Genomic DNA, 26,788 nt, shown 5'->3' with positions numbered 1-26,788 from the left:
GGAAGTCTTATGTCACAGTCATTCTACTTATTTTTAAAATGAATTGTCCCATCTTCTAAGCCTCATTAAAAAAAAATCAATTTGAAGCACTGGAGACTGGATTCAGTCTTCATTGATTGCTTCCACACATTGCTGCTCCCTGGATTCACAAATTTGTCCTGTCAGCACCAAATATGGAATATTTCATCTAAGTCAGCCCTGCTGCTTCCCTTTTCCCAGTGTCCAGCCTCAACATCAGCTATCAGCCACACAGTTAGAATGCTGGTTCTTCTACTATTTCTGAAAACACAAGTAGCAAATTCACACTCCTCTTTGAAGAAGGACAACTCTATGGGAAAAAAAAAATTTAATGCAGGACATTAAGTAAACCAATGCTGTCATTAGTGCAAATGTCAAGTTCATTATAGCAGATGTTTCAGCTGAAGATGGCTACACATTAAAAGTTCAAAACAAATGTGCAGAGCGTTCACCATTTGATTTAGTGTGTCTGTTCCCAAGCTTACACAACTGAGCCAGAAGTGGGTTTGGGAATCATTGCCTTGTCTGAAGCAGGAGCAGGGTTCTGGCTGGACATTCCTGAAACAGGTCCTGCCAAGAGCCTGACAAGGATCATGTCTATCAACACTTGGATATCTAAGATCTTGTTGAAGTACAGAAGGCAAAAGCCACAGCTAATGCAGAGAGAGGCTGAAAAGAGCTCTAGCAAGGCAAGAGTAAGGAACTTCTTGAAAACGTATTGCACATGATGTTACAAGAACATCTTCATTTGGAGGGGTCAGGTGGTGTGATTCTTGAAAATTGTATTGCTTTCTACAAGCTTTACACTTTTGGAATGGACCTGCCTTTGTTGTCTTCACACAGAGAACAGCAAATGAAGCCAATTACCACGAATAGTGATTTCTGAGGCTCTTGTAATTCTCTACCCCTAGACAGAGTGTAAAATACTATCCTGCCTTGCAGGCCCAAAGTAATTCACTGGAATGATAAATAGCAACAGGAATTAAAAGAATACAAAACTGTGTTCTAAAAAATACAAAAAAACAAAGAAATCACGTGTTTTGAAAAACATCTTCTAAACCTCTTTCCTAACACTGTAATTTAGTTTTTTGATAGCAGTCTTAGTTTGATTTATAGAAACTTACAAACTACAGCTGTCTCTTCTAAAAGCACTAACAGTCTGAAACAGATTAATAATAATAATAATAATAAAAAAACCCAAACCTCTAGACAAACATAAGGAACCCATACTTCATGATCTCCCTCAATCTTGCACAGGCCATGGTATAAGAGAGTCCAACAAATACTGCTTCAGAGAGAAAAAGATTTCATCATTGCCTTATTCCCATGATTTAGATACAAATTTCTTTATTGTGCTTGAAAAGCCCTTCCTATAATAAGCCAGACAGACGCCACTTCAGACAGTGACCCCACAGAGAAAATGTTTGCTTTCAAAGTTCCATGTATGGACAAGTGATTTAGGACCCTACACATGACAATGCAACAAATATTTATACAGAAATGTAACTCAGTATCAAATATGTGTTCACTGAAAAAGGCTAAAGTAAAAAGCACCAGAGGTCTAAGGAAAGGCAATGGAAAGAAGCTCTAATACATAAACTTGGAGACAAGAGTTAAAGCAACAGTTCAAAAGCAATCTTCACCTAAAAATAACAAAAAAAAAAAAAAAAAAAAAAAAAAAAAAAAAAAAAAAAAAACCACCAAACCTAAACCTTAACAATTTCATTTATTATGTAATTTCAGCTGACTGAAAAGATACATAGTCTTGCAATTACTCTTGCAAAAGTCTAAACATGTAGTTGGCTCCTGTGAGACCAGTCTCACACGAAACCTTAAAATATAGCTCCATGTTTTTGCAGACCCACTTGCAGCACCCTAGCAATTTACAAGTGACAGATGAATACACTTGCCACAGGAATTTCTTGCTATCTAAAGCTTCACTGTTGTCAAATTGTTTCTGTTCTTAATTGTTTCTGTTCTGCTAAGTCAATTGTCCACAACACAGCATCACTAAAAATTTACTCCAACTGATGATTTTTTGTGCAACAGTCTAATAAAAATAAGTATTTTACATTTACCAGTATAAGAATGTCTCAAAATTAATCCATCCAGAGTGAAGTCAAGGATTTCACATGCAAAATATAGTTCTGAGAGAGTAAGAAAGCATGACTGGATTTTATTTTTACAAAGTGTATGCATTTATAGCACTGTAAAAAAAATCGAATTTTATTTTCATAACTGAAAACAAGTCCTCGATTGAGCAGCTTTCATTGAGCCAGCACATATATCAAAATATCTTATTGATGTAAATAAGAATACCACATAAGCAAACCTTTTCGTTTTCTCCTGAACTACTCTGAGACTTCATACTCTACAGCTGTATGAACAGATACTTCTCACATGAAAAAAATGTCACTTCCTTTTCTTCTGCTACAGAGCTGACCTGAAAAGAATAAACACCTATGATTGCATTGAGATATATTTTTTATTTCTGATAGAGATGGGTTCCCTTGGAATCTGTTTAAGATCCATTGATACATTTTTTTTCCAACAGTAGAAACACTCCTTTTGACCTGTTCATTCTTTCCCTGGAAATCACAACTGATTTACTGAAATTGCGCAAGTCATAAAATAATAATAAAACATAATTTAGAATATTAAATACTTTCATGCTGCTCATTTAAATGAAAAAAAAAAACAGTCCATGAGAATTATAGACTCCATAATTTCAAGCTCTCCTCTCTTAAAGAAATCCACCACAGACAATAAAACCCTACTTAGATAAATGTGAAATTCAAACATGAAAAAAATTGGGTTACCTTTAAGTTGGACTGGTTTAAAGTCACGCTTTTTTTCTGAACTGAGAAAAAGAATAAAGGAAGGTTGGTTTATCACTTACTCTGCGCATGTATTTATGGTTTTTTAATTGCATTTTTATTTACTCTGTACATACTTTCCTTTAACCTTGCAGGTTAAACTTTTCTTTTAACCTTTTTGGTACTGCTCTCCGTGTTCAGTTTTCACTGAAATAAAAAGACAGGGTATGCTGCAACCTTTCTCTGCTTTAGACTTCCCTGAGTGTAAAAATCCCAGTACCAGCTCTGCAGCTCTAGAGAAAATGCTTCTGAAAAAAATAATCCCCCCTTCTGCTAAAACACCACACAAAGAGGTATGGTAGCCACAAACAGAACAATCTTTGTAGCTTTACAACTATTTTTTAGAACACTTAGACAGGAAACTATCACCCATGGGTAAAGTATTTCTTGAATTAGATATGTGAACAGAAACCTTCCAGAAGAGATTCTTCGGTCCACAAATGAAAAGCGAACTTTTCTGGTACCTTAAATAACATCTTTGGAAAACAAATAAACTGTCAAATAATTTCCAAACATAAATGAAATTCTAATAACACTCTGGGGCTCTAAAAGAGACTGTAATAGAGAACCTCTGATGAAAAACAAAACAGAGAAGGCAGCAGGGAGGGAAGTATTTGAAAGATCACCTAGGAGCAAAGGCTTTCTCCTCCTATCCTGCTGGAGGTCATGACCATAGATTCAAACAGCTGGTACATTAACGATGTAAGGAACAGATGAATGTGCCACAGCAGAACTGGGTCTCTTATTACCAGGGCAGGGAAGAAATGCACAGAAGAACACCCTCCAAACAAATCCTCAAAGGATCTTAGTCTTAAAAAAATAATAAATTCTCCACGTATACAAGGCATCTAGATACAGCTGGAAAATGGCCAGCCTACTTTCTAGACTATTCCAATTTGTCCTGAGTTTTGGATGAAACACAGAGTTAATAGCACAGAGATGCTTTTATTATTGCTGAGCAGGGCTTACACAGAATCTATCAGCTCTCCTGTTCCCAGCTGCTTTCCAAGAATCTCTCTCATGAAAGCCTACTTCACTGGCAGGTCCTTGTATGAGTATCTCCTATAAACAGGTGCTCCAGGAGATCAGGGCTCCATTACATACCATGGCTACTTGGAAGTAGCCATCAGTCCAAGAGTCCCTCACTTCATACACTGAGCATGATGCCATATGATCTGGAACATCCCTTTGGTCAGTTTGAGTCACTCACCCTGGTGGGTTGGCTGTGTCTCCTCCCAACCTGCCATGCACCCAAACTTCCCCAGCCAATGTGGCAGAAAAGCAGAGAAGGCCTTGACTCTGAGTAATCCCTGCTCAAAAATAACAGAAACATCTCTATAATATTAACCCTGTATTTAGCATAAATCTAAAACACAGGACAATTCAAATTGGAATAGTCTGAGAAGTAGGCTGGCAATTTTCCAGTGGCTGTTTCTTCATCTGCTGTTTCTGAAGCTGAAGTTTATCCATTGGCAGCATTCCTGGAGCTCCTAACTGTAGTACCTCAGTAACAGGACACAGTGGCCTCTATCCTCTCACCTAACCCAAATACTCAGCTTGTAGCTGTAGACATCATTAAGCTGTTTGTTCATTGAGAGAGTTCTAACTGCTCTGGAAAAAGCAGGATGCTGCTCTATGCTCTCAACATGTGAAGATGCTGAGTGACACCCACTGCATTCTGGAGTCACACTGTAAACAAGGAGTGCTAGCCCTTGAAATCAGCAAGACCCCTAAGTGTGTGCCAGCCTGAGTGATAACACGTCTTCTGAACTGGAGAGTTCCATGTGTAACACCAGAACCTTGCATGGTATGGAAACTCACTGTAAAAATAATCAGATATATCACCAAAAGATGTTTAGCTAAAAACATATTTGGAAATTGTAAGTGCTTTGTATAACAGTGTTTTTGCATGCATTAGAATGTGTTTTACTGGGAAACACTAAGGAATACGTTTATATTCCCTGATATTTGCTAATAATGAAGATATAATTGATACTAATCAGTGGTAATGCCTGTTATTAGAAAGCACAGACTAAATAACCACATTATGTCATACAAACGATAGCCAACACTGTTACAGAAAGACGTTTAGCACTTAAACTAAAAAATTATATGTACTTTCTAATGATTGTCTAATGAGGGATAGTTTATGCTGAATTGAATAAAGTAAGCAATTTCACAATTACATAATATAAACATATTCATTGTGACCTGGTAAAACTGGTAAAGTATTTGGCAGATATCTACAAACTGCAGGGACCAGAACTGTGAGAGCATAAGAACAGCAAGTGTTGATTGACCAAGTCAAAGTAGGGGAAGAGAGACAGCAGAGAATGAAACCATCTGCCAAGGCAGGCCTGGGGAATGAGGGCCCACAAAAAAGAGGCAACATGAGCTACAGAGACCAGAGCTCAGTCAAGGAATTTTTAAGAGCAAACTGCTGAAGTGGGTCAAAGAGTCTCCAGTGTAGTTACAACAAATCATCTTAGCCTATATCTAACTCTTGTGTTTACTTACCTACTTAAAAGAACAAGAACACTTGTTAATTTACTAAAATTTTAACTCCTGTTTTATCTTGCTGGGCCTGGGGATTAAATTCTGAAGAATACTTTTTTAATTGCTGTTTTCCTTTCTTCCTTCTATTGATTGCAAAGAGAACAATCTCTGAAGAGAAATTACTTAGGAACTTAGACTTTAATACTGGATAAAGGAAATGCTTTCCATTAATGAATATCAAAATAATATTCTTCTTTATTTCTTTTTAATTAGCAGAGGGCAAATTTTAAGAGCAATCACTATATGCCCCATAAGTGTCTGAAGTAAGCAGATAGCTACACATGATCCTCTCAGGAAATGCTGCAGCATAGGATTTTTTTTTCTTTTTTTTTCTCCAGATTTGACAAAGAAAAAGAGTGGGATCACAGGAGAGAGTGTGAATTTCAATTATCTTCCATCCTTTGCATCACTTTAAATTCAAGGCTAGTGTGGTCTTTCCCCCAGACTCTTAGCTTTGGTAGCTTGCTCTAAGATTCATATTTTGATAATACTGCCTCAAAATCCCTCTACTCAGAAAAAACATCTACCAAATATGCTAATAGCAAGTCAAGTTCTCACATGATATTTTTTTTTTTTAATTAAGGTGTTACAGTTATGCTTCAACCACCTCAAAAGTGAGACAAGCCAACAACAGTTCCTTATAATGAAAGAGGACTATCCATGTAGCACATGGCAGCAGTTAAGTGTGCTACCTACTAAATTCCATTGACTTTCAATCACATCCAAATACCAATTAATATCCAAGTAAATATTTCTTTTCTTGAAATACTTAACAGCCCAAGGATGGCAGCAGAATTTAAAAAAAATATGACATTTTTTCTTTATGCAGAGAAATACCCAATGGAGAAAATGCCAGATGTGTTCAGTGACTGTGAGATATTTACAAAATAAACTCTGAATATTTTCAGAAAGAATAAGCAGGACTTTTCAGCTATATCCAAAAAGACACTTCAATATTTTGACATGAAGGTCACTGTTACCTAACCTGAAAAGAAATAACAAAATTTTCACAATGAATGACGTACCTTTATCTGAAAAGATAACATCCAGATAAAACTTATTGCATGTATTTTGCAACAGAACATAATATTACTATAGATGTTGCAATTATCCTGAGGATTTAAGAGGCTCTTCAAAGGCTTCCTAAAGTCTGTATGTTTTTTATATTTCCTCTTGTCTATGAATTGAGAAAAAAAGTCACCCAACACTTCCAACACAGGGAGAAGTAAAATAAAGGGTGTAAAGTATGTAGGTATTCTGCCAAGAGGAAGGTGAGACAATATTTGTTTGAAATTAATAAGGTCATTGAAATTAAGTTCAGTAAACTAGTAACTAAGTGAACAGTAATACATCACATGCTGAAAATGAAGATAGAAACCAGTATGAGCAACTGAAGTGTCTTTGCGTGGAGGGTGGTTGGATTATGAAACAAGTGACTGAGGCCAGCATTTTAGCTGATGTTCATTGGTTTAGGAAAGAATTAGCGACAAACATGTGGCAAAAAAAATTGTATATTTGTTCGTTTGTAACAGAGGCATACCAATCTTATTTATATTTCATAAATTTCACTATTTTATGAACTAGTCTTTTCCCAGCATTTACCAAGTCTCAGTTCTTATGCATCAGAAATTTGTAGCAAAACATGCTAAAATAGTATTAGCCTGTAATACCCTGAAATTTGCTAAAATGACACTTTTTACATCCAGAAATGATCAATTAATTGGAGTTTTATTTGGGGGGGGAAAAAAAGGATGTTTCAAGCTAAATAAGCACACATTTTTGCCAGTTCAATTCTATTTAAAGCTATTTAAAGTTCACTAAACTAAAATTGGTTTTGAATTTTATGCTTGTAGTTAGGAGGGAAAATATACTACTATCAGCTGTTACCTCACATTGCAAGACAACCACTCTAGGAAAAAAAATGGGGTAAATCGGGGTGTGCCTTGAGGTTTCTTCCCTCTGCATATATACCAAAAATTATCTCCATAAAATGTATCTCTTAGAGATTCTGGGGCTTTCCAGAGCATGGAAAGGACATGTCACTGTGACATGATGTCTTTCTGCTGCTGTTTTGGTATGACAGAAGCGTGAACTGCCTCATGTCTCAGGTGTTAAGCACTTTCAATTTCACATATTCCTAAATAGTTCTCTATCTGAATACACTTATTTTGAACTATGGCTCTTTTCTGTTAAAACCATATTTGAAAGAAATATTTGAGCAAATATAGCTGTTCCCTGATAAGGTCCACATTATTTATGCCTGGAAAATTCAGAGATTGTGTTCATTTGGTGCTCAGTTACGTGGCAAACCCTAGGAAAAAGACAGGGTATTATATTCTACAGCTTGATTCCATGTCTTCTCCTCTTGAAAACTGTTGTCAATTGAAAACCAGCATAAAACGAAAGGATGGGGAAATGATTGCTTCCAATCTAAAGCAATGCAACTCCTACCTAATGACTTCAGGTTTTTCTGTTCACCTACAATTTGAATACCATTAGTTTCTGAAGCATGAAAAGAAATTGAAACAACTAGGCTTTCTATTACCAGAACCTGTAATATATAAAAAGCCTTAAGAATCAGAATATTTAATGAATAATAATAGGAAATGTCCTACTTGCACCACATGTTTAACCATTTTGGAAAGCATTTTATCAACCCTGATGCAAATCTCCACATTATTCAAAATCCGAAAAATACGTATGGGATGCAGCTAAGATGTATACTTACTGTGAATAAAACCAGCAGTAAATATTAATAACTTGCAATTCAAGTTCCCTCCTAAATCTTTCAAATACCTACAACAGGGCAAATGAAACAGTGGCTTGGGGGTGAACTTTCTACTGGGAGCTAGAAAGAGTAGAAAGTCATATGTGTACATATAGATATATATATACACACAACTCTACATTCAACACATGCAGCCTACATAGGACCAAAAAAGCGGCCTATGATTATGAAATTCAATACATTTTCCTAAAACCCAAACCACAAATGAACCACTCACTAAAAAGCTCAGAAAATTATATGTACTCTCTGGACATACATATACATAATTCTGAAAGCATGACACCCTCCAAAGGAAACTATAAAGGGCTACCACCTTCAACAGTGATATGAAACTGTAACCAAGCTACAGTTGAAGTGAAATCATTATCCTACAAAACTATGTCACTGTACTTTTCTGCATCACTCTGCAGTAAGATCTTTTCAGAGAGTTTTCTTATTGTACAAGTAACAAACCCATGGTTATTCATCTGAGGAAATCTTCTGTGCTCATGGGTTAGAGCAGACAGGAAATACAGAATGGAGTTAAGAATAATGAGTTACAGACTATGGCAGAGATTCAAAAGTAAGTTTAAATTCTAAAACTAACAAAAATGGGGAGTTGTTTTTGTGGGTTTTTTTTTTGCAATGATAAGAAAAAGGTCTTTGTTTGTTTGTTTTTTAAAAACCAATTTCAAGCAATCACAGAATTGTTAGAGTTGGAAGGAACCTTTGGGGATCTAGTCCAGCTCCACTGCTAAGGCAGGGTCACCTCATGGGCATCCTAAATTATGTGTTCATCATTAACATATGCCTTTGCCTTCCAGTTCTGTTGTTTCCAAACCAACAGTCGAAAATTAACTGGGAGCAAGCTTTATGTATTATCCAGCCACATATTGCATAAGCAAATGCACATCTTTCCAGTGAACTAAAAGGAAGACTGCTCTAGGCAGAAGGAAAATGTAGCAGCATGGTTATTCTGCGCTCAGTTCAAAATGCAAACATTCCTTTACATGTAGCTTTTGACCTTTCTTACATAAAAGCAAATAAATTGAAGAAGATGTAAAGCATAGAGCTAACAAAAACTTCAAAGCCCAGAAGTTTAAATGGAAGTTTGATAAAAAGGATTGCAAGTTTGACTCATACGTTTTCAGCCTCAGGATAGGAAGTCTGAAAAAAGCTGGTCTGTGAGATCTCAGATCATCAACCTGAAACTCTGCATTGGAGAAAATATTGACTACAGCAAACTCAATTGAAAACAGCAAAAACAACAAACAAAATGTTTTAATCAGAAGTAAATAAAGCAGGGTGTGCAGAAAGAGTACTTCTTACACAGTGCGTGTACATTCACTACACCAAGAAGAACTGGAAAGAGCCTCTTGGTCTACATAAGAAAAGACTTAAATTCTAAAGCAGCAATATTGGCAGGTCACATTGTAAGTCACTTGGACCCGTAGCAGCAGGGTTGTAGCACCTCTTTCAGCTCAAAATCAGCAGTCCACATTCCAGAATGAGTGGCTGCAATTTAATTAATGCATTCCAATAAAATCAAATCACATGGATATAAATTACTAATACAAAAAAAACCAGTCAAAAATAATTAGTATAAAAACATTTCTATGAGAAATATAAGTGAATGTCACAATTTTTTTCTTTTGCAGGAAGCTTCCAGCTTAAAAGTCAAATAAGTCATGCTATCTTTAAATACCATTTTCCTCAATAAAATACAAGCAGTCTTCAACAACAAAGTTACAGAACTATGAGGACTACCGAGTTATACGGGCACTAAAAAGCACAGTTCGGCCTCCTTCCTGCAGGGTAGTGAAGTCAGAACATGACACAAAATTTTTCAGCAACAGGACCTCTTGTGCTGTCCCCAGCATGCATCCTTTAAAAAGGCACTGGCATGCTGACAATTTCAAAAGGCACCAAACAAACCTATCACAAAGATATTTCAAAGTGGGCAATAGCAAAACAAGCCTCCAAAGCAAACCTGATCCTTCTCTCACTTTAGGAATGGTTATTTCCCTCACAAATACTTTTTTTTTTTACTTTAATGTAACTTCTCTTATGTAATCAGCACTAAAACCCTGGTGTTGACTAATAGCCTCCAGTACAGTGCAACTTTAAAAGGGCAGGTAGTGGCCTAACTAGTGAGCTGGTGTATACCCTGCAGGGCTGTTACTGTTCTCTGCTGCTAGAAAAATTCAATTTTTAGTTTTACATACAAATACACAATCCATCACACTAAATTACATTACAACGGAAGTAGCATGTCTCTAATGCAGTGAAACAACAGAATGTATGGAAGTTTCCATAAATGTGAACAAAATGAACTCTCTCTCCAGGTCTATATTTCATTTATTTATTGACAACAATTTTTTCAATATTTTCTATAGCCCACTGGGGCCTTGCAAAGCCAATCCTTCTTTTTAATAGGAAAATAATACTTCTGAGATATTTGAATTATGTCAGGAGATAAGTAATTCAAAGATTGCTTTATGACTGACACATATGCACCCAGAGATGCAAGGAGATTAAATCCTGTGGCTACTTGAGGCATGAACCCATTCTATGTCAATCTTCCTCCATTTGTTTCTGGAGACTGACACTGAGCATTGCTCACGAGTCAGAAATTCATCAATCCTTTAGAAAAACACGAGAGAAAGCTTTCATTTGCATTCACTTAAGGAGATGAGATCAGCAATGAATTCCATCGGAAATGAACACTTCTGGGGATGCTGTTTTTATTACCTCTGCAGTGATAAAGGATGGCATTCACAGAATGGCATTTACAGTCCTCTGAAAAGCAAGTGCACAAATCATTGCAAGTGTATAGTGTAGGTACTGACACTGCTATGTGGAGTTTCTCCACTCTTCTGAAATCAGAACTCATAGGTCTAATTCATAATAAGGCTAAATATTTGCTTGGCTGAATGGTGCTTATATGGCCAGCATTTCTGGTTGAAAATATATCCCACCAAATCAATGGCTACCAGTTCAACCTCCTCAGATCTGGTTTCCCATGACGTATTTAGAATTGCACGCACTTCGGCACTACATAACTCTTCAGTTGCCTTGATGGATTATTGGATAACAATTCCCAGTATCTACCTTCAATAAAAATGCTAATAAGTATTAGGTATGCTGAGCAAGTTTAATATTTTGTTTCAACTTACTGTTGTAGGTAATGCATTCACTGCATAGCCCAAGTCAGGTAAATGAGCTGGAGCATTTTGTAAATTGGTTTCCTAGACAATAGACCTGCATGGATTACTGCTCTTCAATTTGGATTTTTATTTTAATTTCTTTAAAAAGGTACAGAATAAATTTATAATATTTTTAGTTTTTTAAAATATTACTATTTTTCAAGGGAAAAGTGTTTAATCTTATCTGATGATAGGCTTAAAGAATAATTTGATTCTGATGATCCAACTCAGTTGGGTCTACTACCACATAAGGTTGATTTCTGTAATGTAATCACACCTCTTTTAAAAGTGATCTACTAATCTCTACTCTACTCATCTCTACTATTTTAGGTATCAGACCTTAAATGCACTTCTTTATATCCTCCACAAACAGCCTTACAGGGCAAATGACATTAACCCATTGAAAATTTACTGGTTTGTTTTGTTTTAGGTATGAGGTAACTAATGGCTGATATTAATTCACATATTTTTGCAATTCAGTTCCTTAGGTTTCCATGCTTTTGCAGTCATCTGTAGCATATCACACCCTTCTTCTTATCTCTTGCTTTCCTGCCTGGTAGGACAAATTCAGATACTTCATGAGCACTGCCATACAATATTTTTTCTTCGGCTGCTCATCACCATCACATTTTACTAAATACCCTACAAATAAGCATAATCTTTTTTGTCAAACCATCCAGGTCTACCTGAAACCTTTTTATCTGAAATTCCCACAATTCTTCTAGACTTCTGATACTCAGTATGGCATATAATTGTTCATGTATCCTTTCTTCTTCTTGTTACTGTGTTGCATTGTTAGACCACTCCCTCACTTTCTTTATTTGTCATAGCAGAAAAAAAAAATATTTTTAGAAAGCTAACAGAAGTTTCTACTACTACTACTTAGTGACCAGAAACAAAAATTACACTAGTATTATAAAGCTTAACATCTTAGTACATTCAGAAGAAAGGCATTGCAGTTTTCATTATTTATAAAGAAGAAGAGTCACTTTCCTAAAGAAAATGTTTCTAATGATACATATTCAACTGGTCACTTTAACTTATTTTTGCCATTTATGCTCTTTGAGACATTTTTGTTATAAGATTCTGACAGTAGAAACATTAAAATGCTTTAAAATTGGATTGTTTCTTCCTTTCCTGAAGCTCTGACACTTTAAATTAGATGTGCTTAAACTGTAGCAATAAACACACTGCTGCAAGATTAATAGTAAACAAAGACTCAAAATTACCTTCTAGGGTAATGAAAATAAGGCAGGAATAAAGGTTATATGATACTGGTTAAAGAGGTGAGCAGCTACTATTTTCGATCCTTAAACACACTTGCATACATTTATTTGTTTTGTCGACAAAATTTGCTGCATACCATGAAAGATACAAATGAATAGATTACTATGTTAAAGATGGCAAGGTAGTATAATACAAATATTTTATAGGATAATTTGAGATGAGCTGCATAAGAAACAAATCATGAAGTCAGAGCTCTGGTATATCACGCACACCAAATATATGACAATAAAACTTTTATATCCTTCCATCACACTGCTTTATGTCAAATAGTTAATAGCGAAAAACTGTATTAGAAATGTTTTTGCAGTTTAAAGATGTTTCATTATTGGTATCTTTTTTATGTATTAATTCTACCATAAAACTGGAAACTAGGGATTTTTTTACATTTCTTCATGAGAAGTGTAACCTCATCAACCAAATCTGCCAACATTTAAACACCTTTCCAAAATTACCTAAAATAACGTGATGAACTTTTATTCATTATCACACATAGATATCTTGGTTGCATACAAGGAGATTAGGAAACAAGGAGGTCACCAGATGATACAGGAGCATATCACCCAATAAAAGACAGAAACCATGGGTAGAAAGAAACCTGCACTCATTAGCAGATAGAGTAGATGCACAAGACAACTTTGTTTTGTCATTCTCTCCCCATTATTCCTTAGGCTGGGTAAGAAAGGACTAAGTTTCCTAAGCTGGTTTAACGGGCAAGAGATGTTGGATAGGAACAGGATTTCAAAGTCCTGGAATTGATTAGGAAAAGCAGAAATGGATGTGGCTTGAACTTGGGAAACTAATGATAAGAAAAGCAGTACAAGTGAAATGAATACACTGATCAATTCATTCAAGAACAGCACTGAAAACTGGACTCCACAGGAATGGGAACCACACCCATAACCTCGATGGATGGAAGGTATATAATTTCACACTCCCTGAGAAGCTTTCCCAGGACAGTAAAGATTTTGTGTGTTTGTAAGAGAAAAAGGGAAGATAGAAGAGGGAAGAGAATAAGTAAGAGGGAAAATGAGAGAAAGAATGCTGGCTCATGGAAAGTCAGTGGTATATTTTTCACTAAATCAAAGGAGTCAAAGAACCTGGTCTGTATATGAAGAAAATTATTCATTTGAGGAACTGGTACTTTTGCTTCTTTATTTAGTCTAAATGAGGAAACAAAATTGCATTGCTCTACTCTATTCCTTATTACTGGTTTGTGGTTTTTTTCACTTTACTTTCATTTTTTCAACAGGCTTTAGAGTGCATAAGAAAGCTTCTAGGAATTGAAAATGCATTGAGCGTTGCTCCAAGGGATGCATAAGGAATTATATACGTACCTTTGCTTCAATAACTCCTAAAATAATTGTCTTCTTTCTGTTTGAGCCTGTACTGTGTTATTTTCTTTAGGATGACAAATTTTATTTACTTTCATGGGGTCTTTGCTGTCATAATGCAACTCTTTTTTTTTTTTTTCCATGTTTTTTCCCATCACCCACAAAAGCCATGCCTCACAAGCACAATTCTGCAACCACTACAGTACAGAGGTTCATCTATGATGACCTGGTTACACATCTGTAACCAGATATGAAGCATTCAGGTTTGCCTCCAACATTTCCAACTACAATTAGTGAAAAAGCTTGAAAAAGAACAAGAAAACAGAGAAACCCAGAATGGTTTACTAAACAGCTGTGTGACCTTGATAATTACAGATGTAAACATATTACAGATGACACTTCAGAGAATCGGAGCTGTAAAGATTTAGACAAGTAGAATTAAAACAAAAGCAAAAGAAATAACGGCAAGGAACTACCTCCCACCTGTCTATTGAGGAAGTATATTTGGTATGCTACCTGATATTAAAAAAAGTTTCTAACACCTTCCAGTCTCCCTCAACAATTTTATTTTCCTGAGACAACATTTTCACTGTTTAAAAAAAATTCAGATACCTTGTCCCAATTTCCCAATCCAGTAATTTCACTATGTAATGTCAATCAAATCCTAATTTTTGCTTCTTTTTTTGAGACAATACAAATATTTACAAATTATTGTTCTATTTCAGTTATGAATCAAAAAGTACATAGTCTCTATTGATACTTCCTTATAAATGTAACTAGTAGAAAATGAATACTATGTTTTTCCTTTGAGGGAAAGGAAGGAAGAAGGTAGAAAATATCCCTACTATCCTGACCTTCTGCTTATTCAGCTTCAGTTTTTGGTAATGGTGTTCTGTATGCTAAACATTTTTCACCAAAGCAATTTAGAAACGTGATGAATGAAAGATGTGGGCTGACCTTTCTTTTACTGTCATGATTTAGAGACTCATAGAAGTTATTACTCACTGCCACCACTCTAACAACTACAGCTTTTTAAAGTTTTTGCTTACACATTTTCTCTCCTGCAACCTAAAGATGGATCCAAACAATAAAATGGGCAGCAATGTAAACATATTAATTGAGTTATACTCATGACAAGGGAAAAAGATTCAACAAGTGTCTGCCTAATGCAAGTATGTAGGTGGGAAACAAAAGGTGCAGCTAGTATCGGGGCAATTTTCAAGACAATTTTGTTCTGAAATGCTATATATGTATTAAAAAGGCTAGAGTATTTTTCCAGAGGAGTTTCTTATCAGCATACTGTATTTCATGCAAAGAGTACAGCAGTTTCTCTATCAGACCCACACAAAGCAACTGCTCTTTCAAAGGTGAATTTCACAAAATTCACTTAATGGCCTCAATACATTGAATTTTAACTGCCTAAGAGAAATGAATTTTAAGTAAAATTCATCTGTTGCCTGAACATGTTTGCACATAAAGAAAGTAGTAACAACTACCCATGGAATAAAAATTAATTCAATAGATTCAAAACTTCTGCAACTGTCAGCAAAGGGGAAAACAAAATAAGCTCACATTTAGAAATTTGGAAATTAACCTAAAAGGTAGCACATACTGAAATATTATGAGTCAGTAAGACTGCAATAAGAACACTGTCAGCAACATCCCTGTTCCAGGAACCCTTGAACCAGACTTATCTGTTGCAAACAATACAGAACTCATCTAGGCACCAACACCTAGATACACATAGAAATTAAGACCACATTTGCGCTGAGTGCACACTGAAGAAAGCTTGCAAAGAAAACCTTGTCACAGTTTAATCAATCATCAGCAGGTCAACAAAAACACATTAAGAAATGTCAAAAGAATCTTAAGAAGAGGCCAGAAAATTTCAAGGTCATATTACAATCTGTAGCCTCCAGCACAAATGGTCCATTCAATTTTTGAAATTTTCAAACTACATGAAGATAATTTACCCCTCATTTAGATATAGTTAAATATTTTTCATCTTCTAATTCCAGGAAAAATGTAGCATAAAAAGAATAGAACGCAAATGCATTCAAAAGCAGAATAGAAATGCATTTCGGGGCTTGAAGATCTCATCTACAAATGCATTTAGCTCTTGATCTGGCAGAAAAGTTAATGAGCAATATATCCTCTTTTTAGTTTTACACAATTTGACAGGAAGGTCTTTCCACTATTCTTCTGTACTTGCAACAACCTTCTGAAAGAAGTGCTATTTTTGAGTCTATATTAATTAATTACTTCTCCTCATTCCAAAGTGAACCGTAATCAGCAGGGAGCTCTACAACATTCTTTGGAATGTTGAAATATGGAAAGTACTTTGCAAAGTAACAATACAAAACATCTGGGGACCCAAGCTAGCCCTGACTTATTATCACAGTAAGTATGGCTCTATGGTACTTTCCACATGCATTGTGAGTGTGTAAGGTCATGAGGCCCAACACAAGTCTTGGAAACATTTTTTCAGCACATCTCTGTTACCACAGTGAGTCTACAGCTGTAAAAAGAACCAAGAGTGAGCAGTACTGCCATGCTCTCATTTAGCCAAATCCACATTACCTGGCAACACAATTGTAGCATCTCTAGACTTCCTTGTTACTATAACATACCTAAGTATAACTCAGCTAGCTTTCGCTGTTTTGAGGAAGTACAATACACATCTCTTTGAGATTTACAAGAAAAAAAAGACCAACAGATCAATCAAATATTGACCAAAAATACCGATTTAAACATGCAGACATAGAAAATTATTTTTTTTCTCTTTGAATTTCACGTACGATGATTGATTCAGTCAGTATGTCTGTGGGCAATTCCCTACAAACAGCAGTTAAGTATGCAAATGTTGGCTTAACAGTATTCTGTAACCCAAAAACTGCTGAGTATCAAAGTAGTTTCTGTGAGTGATTTGGTAGCCTATATATAAAATCGTAGCACAAGGCAGAAACTATGTCAAAACATCCCATCTAATCTTAGTATTCAATACCTCATAGTAATTATGGGGCTTTTTTTCCTAGTCAGAGACACATTTTGCACTGTCACCTGGTTTCTTCGAGCCCTCAGTAAAACGAAGGCAATATAAGAACTGCTGGAAGCTCTGTTGTACTGAGCTGTGCTCAGAGAGCAAGAAAGTTGCCATACATTTACGTACAAAAATTCGATTTTTCTTCGATTAAATGCAATATTCCATTGTTCAAGTACCTCTTCCTGCTAAAAGACAGTACCACTTATTCCCTAATCCCTTCTCTTTTCCCTCCTCTGCATAGATTCCCATCTATGTTGCTACTGCTGCTGTACCATTCCTTTCTACTCATTTTCAGCTATGTTTATGAGCTTACAGCATTTAACAGTAACTTCTAGTTGTGCTTCTTTGTTTCTTGAATGTATGTATAAATTATTTTAGGCAAGCACATATATGGATGGATGCAGGTAAAACCAAATTCATGTGAAATCTATGCTCCAAGCCTCAAGCCCATGGTGCAGTCAAATGCAAGTTAACACTGACTCAGAAGCTGTCTCAGGGGAGCACAGCTGTTAGCACAAAGCTAACAAGTTCTGCTACTTACCACATGCTTAGTCTTTTTCTGTTTCAAAGAACAGCATTTTCTAGGTTTACCTAATAGAGAAAACACTGTCAAAAAGAAATGGGACAGAATTGGGAAACAAGAGTTAATTCTATCCCTATTTTGCTACTGACTGAGTACAAGCTAACCTACTGATTCCCATCACATCACTTGTCTGCTTTATTCATTTACACTATAAGCTCTGCAAGGCAGGGAATCTCTCCTCCAAACTGTTTGCAAAGAGCTCCCTCACATAAGGGGACTCTGAGTTCTCCATGAAAGAGGAAGTCTGTACTAATATAATACTACTGCTATTATCAGTAGTAGGTTTCAAATTGCTTGCATTGAGCAAAACTGCTTATCAATACATACTGCAGACTTTACTACCAGAAGCTTTGTTAACTAATTTTGCCATTCTCTGAGGCAATGACAATCTATAAGCAGTTGCCTCCTGTTAGAACACTCTCAGGCCCCTGATATGCAGTTACCTCCCATTTATTCTCTTGGTGACTCTGCTATGTATGGCTCTATTCTTTCCATCTGAGGACTGCTACAGGAAAATCTTTCCACTATTCTTCTGTACTCATGAAAACTTTTTGAAATAATTCCTATTTTTTGGGTCTATATAAATTAGCTACTTCTACTCATTTCAAAGCAAACTGTAATCAGCAGAGAGGTCTTCATCATTCTTCAGAATGTTTAGCACCCTTAAGTGACACTGTTTGCTAGGCTTCAAGGAATCAGCTTATTGCTCTAATTCCTTCTTATGAGATTCAAATTTGCAGGTCTCATTCTTCATCCAGGCATTACCAACCTTTGCTTACCATGGCTCTAATTTCACTACTTGTCCCTTAGTCACTAGCTAAGATATTGACCTCCCCTGTGCACAGCGGAATCAGGGTCTTAATCTTCCTTTCTTTTTTCAAGGAAAAAACACTTATCTGTGGTACCAAACTAAATGTCTCCACACATATTTTACTTCCATCCCTCTTACAATTTTTTTACTGCTCTTGTTGATATCAAATTACTTATTTAAGATCTCAACTTGGCACTTTCTTCCTTATCGTAATTTCTCTTTAACATCTGTCCATTCCAGCCTCATTTATTTTTCACAAGTCTCAGCTACCAATAAAGATTTTTTTTTTCTTCTCTCCAAAGAGGAAAACAAACACAGCTTTCACATTCTCAGCTATGTTTTGTATCAGCTGCCTGAGATTCTAAGGTAGCTGTCAAGCCAAATCTAGTTGTTCTGTGAGCTGTGAAACCAATAAGGTCCTGGAGTATTTCCTATATCCCTGCCCCATACTCCTGCAATTACAGCAGCTTTTCTCACATTCTCTATAATCTCAATAACTGTAATACCATCAGTTCTTTTTCCTGACCTCTAGATTCTTCCACAACACCTTGGGCAAATAAGTTCAAAAGTAATTTATGAAAAACGGAATGACAAAATGGTTTTACCACAAATTGTATGCTATTCTAAAATGAAATAACTTAAAAGTATCGGCTGAGTAGAATTTTTCTTATTTTGCATCCAAATACACAGATCTAGAAAACAAGAGTTAGTTAATTTGCTCATGTGATGCTAATTCTGAAACTACAGATGCAACATAAATGCCAGCAGTTAGTATTTCACTAGCATCCAAGTTTTTATTAGCTTCTTATGCAAAAAAACCCAGACAGCTTACCACAGGAACCCAAACACCTCAAATACTCAGCTCTTCTTGTGTTGAAAAATTTCCAAGATAAATAAATATACATAATTAAAGGGGAAAAAAAAAAGAAACAGCAGCAAAATGTGAATTGTACCATCTGAAACAGTTTTGAATTTCCCATCTGATTTACAAACCAAGAGTCAAAGTAATGAATCTAGATCCAGTTTACTAAATAATAGGAAGTCTTGACTAGACATGATAATTATGACCAAACAAAGAATTTACATCATCAGGAAGTCTGTATATCCAGAATACAGTTTTTCATTTACTTTGGCAACAGACTGTATGTTGTAGCCAAAAACAAACTTGGTTGCAAGTGTCAAACTGGGATGAAAATCTGTGTTTCATGCTGACACAAAATGGCAGTAATACCAACACCTGCAGCTTGCCAGGAAAAGCAAAGTGGTTCAGAAGCTTCTGACGGAACAACACAGACACTCCAATCTAGCAACTGGCAACTGACAACTTCTGCAGCTCACATGACTGGTTTTTATTCTTACGCTTATATATATAGGTTTCACATGTATGTGGAGCACACTGCAGGTATGCATCAACACTATTCACAGCTGACACACTGGAGACTGACAGCAATCCACATTTCTACACCTTCCTTTGTCTGCTGGAACTCCCTAAAGCCCTGTGCAAAGCAACAAATACCATATCCAAGGAGAAACAGTGATAGGTCATCAATACAGCAGTGACTTTCTGTACTCAGGCTTAGCAGCCATTCTGAGTACAACAATATGTCTGAAATATGAGTAGAAATTAATCTAAATAGTTCTGCATGTGAGGGATCTTTTATGCAATCACCTGCACTATTACAGGTTATATCTGCAGCTCTTTGATACCACTGATGAAGGAGGGAAATTTCATTAAATCAGTATTTGCACTCTGCTGAAAAGCCAGTAGGTTTCCCCAAGTTTCTCAATTGTCTTAAACATGTGATCTTATGCTAAACCCCGGCTATTCGAGTGAACTGCCAAATGTACACACAGGAAAAACAAAACTATTCATAAAGCAACTGCAGCTGCACTGGTAGCAGCAGCAAAGAGAAACTTGAACCTATCTTTCAGTGCTCCTTACTGCTTACTACAGATAAACAGCTCTCTGCATTTATTGAAGAGAATGATTTGCTAACCTTCAGGAGCTGAAATTCAGATACCTACTTAGAGCTGCTCTTCTGTGCTCCCTGCTCCTCTTTTAGCTTCACACATTTATGAGTTCAGTGGTTTGGAGAACACTTTTGTGGACTTTCTGATCTGGAACCACCCCTCCAGCATCACACACCTGTGCAGGCACAGCAGCACACGGTGAAGCAGCAGCCATGTAGCTATCCTCCAGGGGTCACAATTGGGTTACAAATTCTACAAAATGTGATGACTGTGCAGCCTGATTTAGAGCAATTTATTCACATCCTTCTTCATTAAGATTCAAATGGAATAAGTAAGATAGAAATTGAACAGATACAGAAATTGTGCATGGCTTGCTTCTGTAGTCAGTAAACATTTATTCACTAGGCACAGCTCTCTCTCGTGCTCTCTCTCTCATATTCTCTCTCTTTCCCTACCCTTCCTGCTTGCTGTTTTAATGCATAATTAAGAAGGTCAGAATTAATGAAGCAGTGTGGAGTAAAGTTCAAGGAATCCCCAGGCACTATTTATTTTATTAGATCCCAGGCATGAACATCAGATTGGCAGCATTAGAGGCAGAGGCAGTGTAGCTGGCAGCAGTCCAGGCAAGAAGCTACCAAGGGATTCTTACCTGCAGTGTCAAGTCATTGCTGAGCTCCCTCCCTGCAAAAATCACCCGCAGCTGGTCAGCTGGAACTCCCTGTCGCCGGGCAACTGCCTCCTTCAGCTGGAGGATGCTGGAATCTGAACCAACCTCCACGGGGAAGCCATGGCTGGAGTTGAACCTGACAAACACTGAACGAGAGCAAAAGATGGTTTTAAGTGAGGATTTCTCATGACATGTTTCTACTAGAATGATGGTGAGAGGCTTACTCTTCAATTACAGGAAGCATTTACTATTTTCAGAGAAAAGCTATTAATTCTCCAGTGCATATTTTTAACCCCTTAACGGAATAGTTAGGGACCAATAAATAAAATCCATGTCTTTCCTCTTGGCAGTATTAGAAATGACACAGAGCATTTAGAATCAAAAGAAACCCAGCTAGGCAGCTGTCCAAGTAGTTGCCGCCCAGCACAACTGGGCAGATTTTAAGTTCAGTCCTAACCTTCACAGGCACAGGGCACGTGCACTTTCTGTGCCCCTTGAGCACTCCCCAACACATATAACAAATAAACGCAGGAAACTGAGGTGTGCTCTAGAGCCAAAACATATTAAATTAAACAAGGGAAAACAGTTCCTTCTTACAAGGTAAAGCACAGTCATACAGACTGGTTTCCCACAAATATAATTCTACAGAAGATAATGATGGAGAGGAAATCACACGCTAGAAGAAATCAGAACCACAGAATTCTGTATCTGGGAGTGTTGTATTACAGCACAGTCTTTTCAGAGTTCACTAAAATATCTGCAGTACATAACTCCTGTCAGCATCCACCTTCAGTGCAGAAAATCACTACTGCACCAGTCATATCATTTTTAGAGCTGCAGCAACTGGTTTATACACCCAGAGAAGCCTGGCAAACAAACTCATAAGCTTCCTGCCATTCAGCTGGCAGAGCTGTTTTTCATAAGGAGCCTGAAATGTGCTCGTTGAGCCCTTGGTAAAGGGAATTACTCCAAGACCTATGAAACAAACAAACAAACAAACAAAAACAAAAACCAAAAAACCTCATTACGTCCATATCAGTCATGGAGGTTGTATGTACAGTAGACACATTCCCAGTAGACTGCTTCGACCAATACCTTCCAAGCAGGAAGCAAAGGAATTAGCAAAACTCAAAAAAAAATCATTTATATCAATTATACCAGTCACCTAAACTACCTGGGTATTGATTGCAACAACCAATCTTTTTAAAGATTTCTTTCCTATTCCCACTACAATGTTTTAGCTGGAGATGTTACTCCTTTGCATTACTGTTGACTGACACAAGCATAAACTTAAGAGCCATTATAGAGTTTAAAGAAATAGCTATTTTTAAAACTAAAAATATGAGTTTTATTGTTTTTCCAATGTACAGTCTACCAGACTCCAAAGGTGTCAGATCCTTTGCACATTTGAATATGGCTGAGGTTACTACCATTGTTTTTCTCAGCCACCAATGCGGTAAGTATTTGCAATTTTACATCTTCAATTCAGATGCTGCTTTAAGGGATAAAACCATATTCCAATAAAATTAAATGCAACATTTTGAGGTTTGTATTTGAAAATACCCTCTTAATGGACCAAAATGCAGGGTAAGATTGCACAATGCAGTGTTAAGGCAGGTGCCCTGCAGTGTGTTATGCAGCTTTCTGAAGTTTTGGGGTTTAATTTCTGTTAAAGGGTGTTCTGGAGATAACTGTGCAAGTTGTATATTCAGACTGTTCAAAAGAATCAGTGGAATTTGAATTTTGATTAGGGTTTGGAGACCAAAGGAGGATATATATGACGAAAAGTGTTATAGCCAATGGCAATTGAACATTTCCCATCTTTCCAGAACACACACTGCTCATCTGTAAATAAAACTATCATGCCAATAGCAAAATACATAGTTAAATCAATGGGGATTATACTTTTTTTATATGCTACACAGTGACTATAAACGTGTCTACATATATTTATGATATTTTATGTCTATCTCTTACATAGGTATGCTCACACACACACGTAAAATGCACACATGTGCATCTCCAAAGAGCTCTTCACATAACTAACACACAATCCTGTATTTAGTCTTGCAAAAGCTAATGCTATTGCCATTGAAAATGAAAAGAAAAAAGAAAAAAGTCAGCAGATGCAGTGACTGCAAATCAAATGTAAAAGGAAAGTGCTTGATAAAAGAAGTTTTTAAAAAGCACCATTTAAATTAATTGCTCAATGGTATTTATGTATTTATTTTTCAAGGCAGTATAAACCAAACATACTCACTGGAAATGTAAGTCAAGTTTGACATCAAGAATCCCAAATCTTTCTCTCAAATAAACTTATTTTTATTGACTTACTACAGGTCAATTCTTCTCCTCCCAATGTGTATGAGGTATCAGAAACTCAGTCTCACAATTCTTACCATAAGCAGACATGGGAAATGAGTTTGAGTGCATTATTTGGCACTTCACAGCACAGCAGCCTGAAGAGCGAACTCAGAAAAAAATGCTAAAATGCCAATTTTGCTTGCTGGAAAAATTTAAACTACAAATATTTTGCCCTTAAGCACTTTTATTCTATTATATAGTCTGCTATCCAACAACTCTTTTTAATGTAAAAGAACAGAACAGACCTTTGCTCACTTGCACAGAGCATAAAAAAGATTGAATACAAACCTTCAGTTTGTGGAATAAAACCAGAATTTCATTAACATAATATTTGCTGTCTTTTTAAGAAAAATAAACTTATTTTCTCCTTAAAATTTCACCTCAATAAATAATCAATACCAAGCTGATATTCTTAACAACAACACGGTATTCAAGAGATAGCAAGTAAAGTTGTGCAAACACTCCAGACCTCTTCCAAAAATATGTATGTTGAAAAGATTTAGAATTTAAAGTTTGTCCACTGGAATTTAAACAAATATTGACTTAACAGGAGATAAGAGAATTTACCCGAGGCCTAAACTGCTGGCAGAAATCCAAAAGAAATAAACAGAGTTACTCAGACACAAGTACACGGTGCAGGTGTGTAGGGGTGTTGCAGAATTTCAGAAGGTTGGAAGAAACCTTGGGGGCAGGGACCCCTGCTGGAATCTCAACAAGCCACATTCCAGAGTGCTGGGATTCAGCAGCCTGTCATCTTTGGCAAGTCGTATCAAAAGTTCCAAAGCTTTAATCCCCATTGTTATTAATCCAACAGGTTTTCTAGTTCTTAATGGAGAAGATAAATGCCAAATACTGGAGAAGCTGAGGCCTTGCCTGTGAACAAACTGTGAAGGGACAGTATTGATACAGAGAACCAAAGCAATGGAACTGTGGCAAGAATGAAAGGAAGTTGTAGACAGATTTACATTGCTGCATGCACAACATGAATTTCCTTTTTAGTTTTGACACAAAATACACAATTCTTTTTTTTTTTTTTTCCTAAAGTAATGAATTGCACAATCCTGCTTTGCAGCACACCAAAGAAAAGCTGTAATATTAACATATCATTTGTGGCAAAAGAATGCACATATTTCTGATCTTAATCAATAGGATCTAATTCCCATTCTTCCTATGGAAAAAAAAATGCCACAAAAGCTTAACCTAAAGACAGTGTAAAGTATGGGAAACTTTTTTATTATTATTTTTAAAAGCCCTTTTTCTACTGAGGTAAGGCAAGTAGACCTTTGAAATGTTATTTTCCTAAAATTGGGGGGGGAAAATATCTTGTGACAATATCTGTCTGTGAGGATCAGATCCTCTTTGCCTCAGCACATGACTTGAGAACACAACTCTTCTTAGCTCAAAAGCCTACATCTAGACTCCTTAACACTTGAAAGTATTATCCATTCCTTCTCAGTATTAATTTTTTCACATAAACTGTGTTTAATAATTTATCCAGTATAGCTAACCAGCTTAGTACAGATTAAAACCAGGAAAAAAAAATCACAGAAGGGGTAAATAAAGCATGAGAAGGAAGGAATCAAGACAAATCCTTGCCTCCTGATAAAGCAGTATAGAAATATTCTGGAAGTCCCTCTATCACCTGTGTATCACCTCTCAAGGCACAGAATGAAGGGAGATGCTCCAAATAGCATTTTTATTTCAGTGAATAAAATAAAAACATATAAAACTTTTTTTTTCATATATCTGAGTTTTTTCATATCTTCTGCATCTTCAGTCATACAAGATTTTGTTCTAGTCTTTTAATCTTTACACTCAATTAATATTAGATACATTTGTGGACACTTTTATAAACCACAGTCAATATCAGCTGCTGCTTAGAATTTCTACAACCTAAATTGTAGAAATGCAACAGTAGGATATAGGCAGTGTGTGAAATTACCAACAGAGCACAAGATAAGGGGATGGCACTAAATCTTATTCCATAACTTTTTATTGTTATTTCATGGTGCTAGGGGAACAGAAAAAAAAATAAAAGTAGTAAAGTAAAAGACTGAAGAGAAACAAAAAATTGAAAAATACAAGTTGAAGATACTCTGCAAGCTGAGGTCAGGACTGGAAAGGAATAACTCAGAGTTGTGTCAGGCTTGTATTATACAACCAACTGGTACATGTTAATGAAAGCCCAATCAAATGGTTAAGCAAGTTTGTGCAAAGTTCTTTGAACTTTGATTTTCCACAGCAACATAAGCAGCCTGGAGGTGATGTAGTCCTTTTCTTCATCTATCTGTGCATTTAGGTTCTGCACTGGAACAGGAGATCTTCCCCACACCTTTAGTTCCCAAGAGCACTGGAGAACAGGGTGGCCCAGTCATCTCCACATCAGTTTCTTTGACTATACCAAGCTCCACTTTGGTGGCTGTCACTGTCACAAAGTGCTGGCTAACTGGCTTGCCTGATTTTTTTCCTTGACATAAATATGTGAAAAAAATCTCATAGTCATTGGAATAACCAGTCCCATAGCAATTCATGTATCCCTTTCATCAATTAACAAAAATATCCTTAGCACACTCCAAGGAAACTCTCAAACATATGTCTTTTCATCAAAAAGTTGCCAAATTCCAGCAATTTGGAGCCAAGTTGAGATAGTAGGATCCCAAGTCTTGATGCTTGTACAGTGAACATTCTGCCAAAATTTCCATTCTTTGGAGAAGGAAATCCAGCTACAGAACCTCTGCTGGCTATACAAGGAGGGAAATACTGTCTCAGAAATAAATGATTCCACACATTTCAGTCTGTATGGCTAAAAATCAACAGCTTGAACACGGCCTCAAGATGAGTGGGTTGCCATTGCAGCTATCAATGCGTTGGAATGACATTTTCCTGGAAAAATGCCCTGGTGGGTGTTTTGCACCAGATCCAGAGTGACAGGTATATGCAATGAAGTTAACCCTGACTTAATGCATTAACACTCACTGCTGAGCCATAATAACTGGAAGGATTAGGTCTCCTCCATCACTGCATTTGTGAAATAAAATTAATGCACATTAATGTAAGCCAACTTCACAGTCACAGCAGAAAAAGAGCCTACACAGGCAATAAGTGGCAACTCATTAAGCTGGAGTAATTTGGTTGCTTCTGATCATTTGTAAATTATCTTCACCTAACAAATGATTTGATGATGTAGTCACACGGAGCGATGTAGTAATCTAAAATAAACAACGTCTATAAAACCTCATCCTTGGTGAAAGGAGTAGACACTCAAGAAAACATCTTTAGTGCTGGCTAACACCAAATGAATATCATAA

The 26,788-nt window shown here is 36.4% G+C and overlaps 1 protein-coding gene across 1 annotated transcript in view; it reads right to left on the bottom strand.

Moving 5' to 3' along the window:
- The window catches only part of PRKN (parkin RBR E3 ubiquitin protein ligase), a 674,505-nt gene that overhangs the window by 529,462 nt on the left and 118,255 nt on the right, over window positions 1–26,788 (bottom strand). The window contains exon 2 of the mRNA XM_066315857.1: window positions 21,099–21,262. Coding sequence (XP_066171954.1) covers window positions 21,099–21,262 — 164 coding nt within the window. The remainder of the gene's footprint in view (window positions 1–21,098; window positions 21,263–26,788) is intronic.

The sequence above is a fragment of the Sylvia atricapilla genome, chromosome 3, assembly GCF_009819655.1.
Source record: "Sylvia atricapilla isolate bSylAtr1 chromosome 3, bSylAtr1.pri, whole genome shotgun sequence".
In the NCBI taxonomy this organism is placed as follows: domain Eukaryota; kingdom Metazoa; phylum Chordata; class Aves; order Passeriformes; family Sylviidae; genus Sylvia; species Sylvia atricapilla.
Note: the sequence above shows the minus strand (reverse complement) of the source record. Positions and strands in the feature narration are given on the sequence as shown.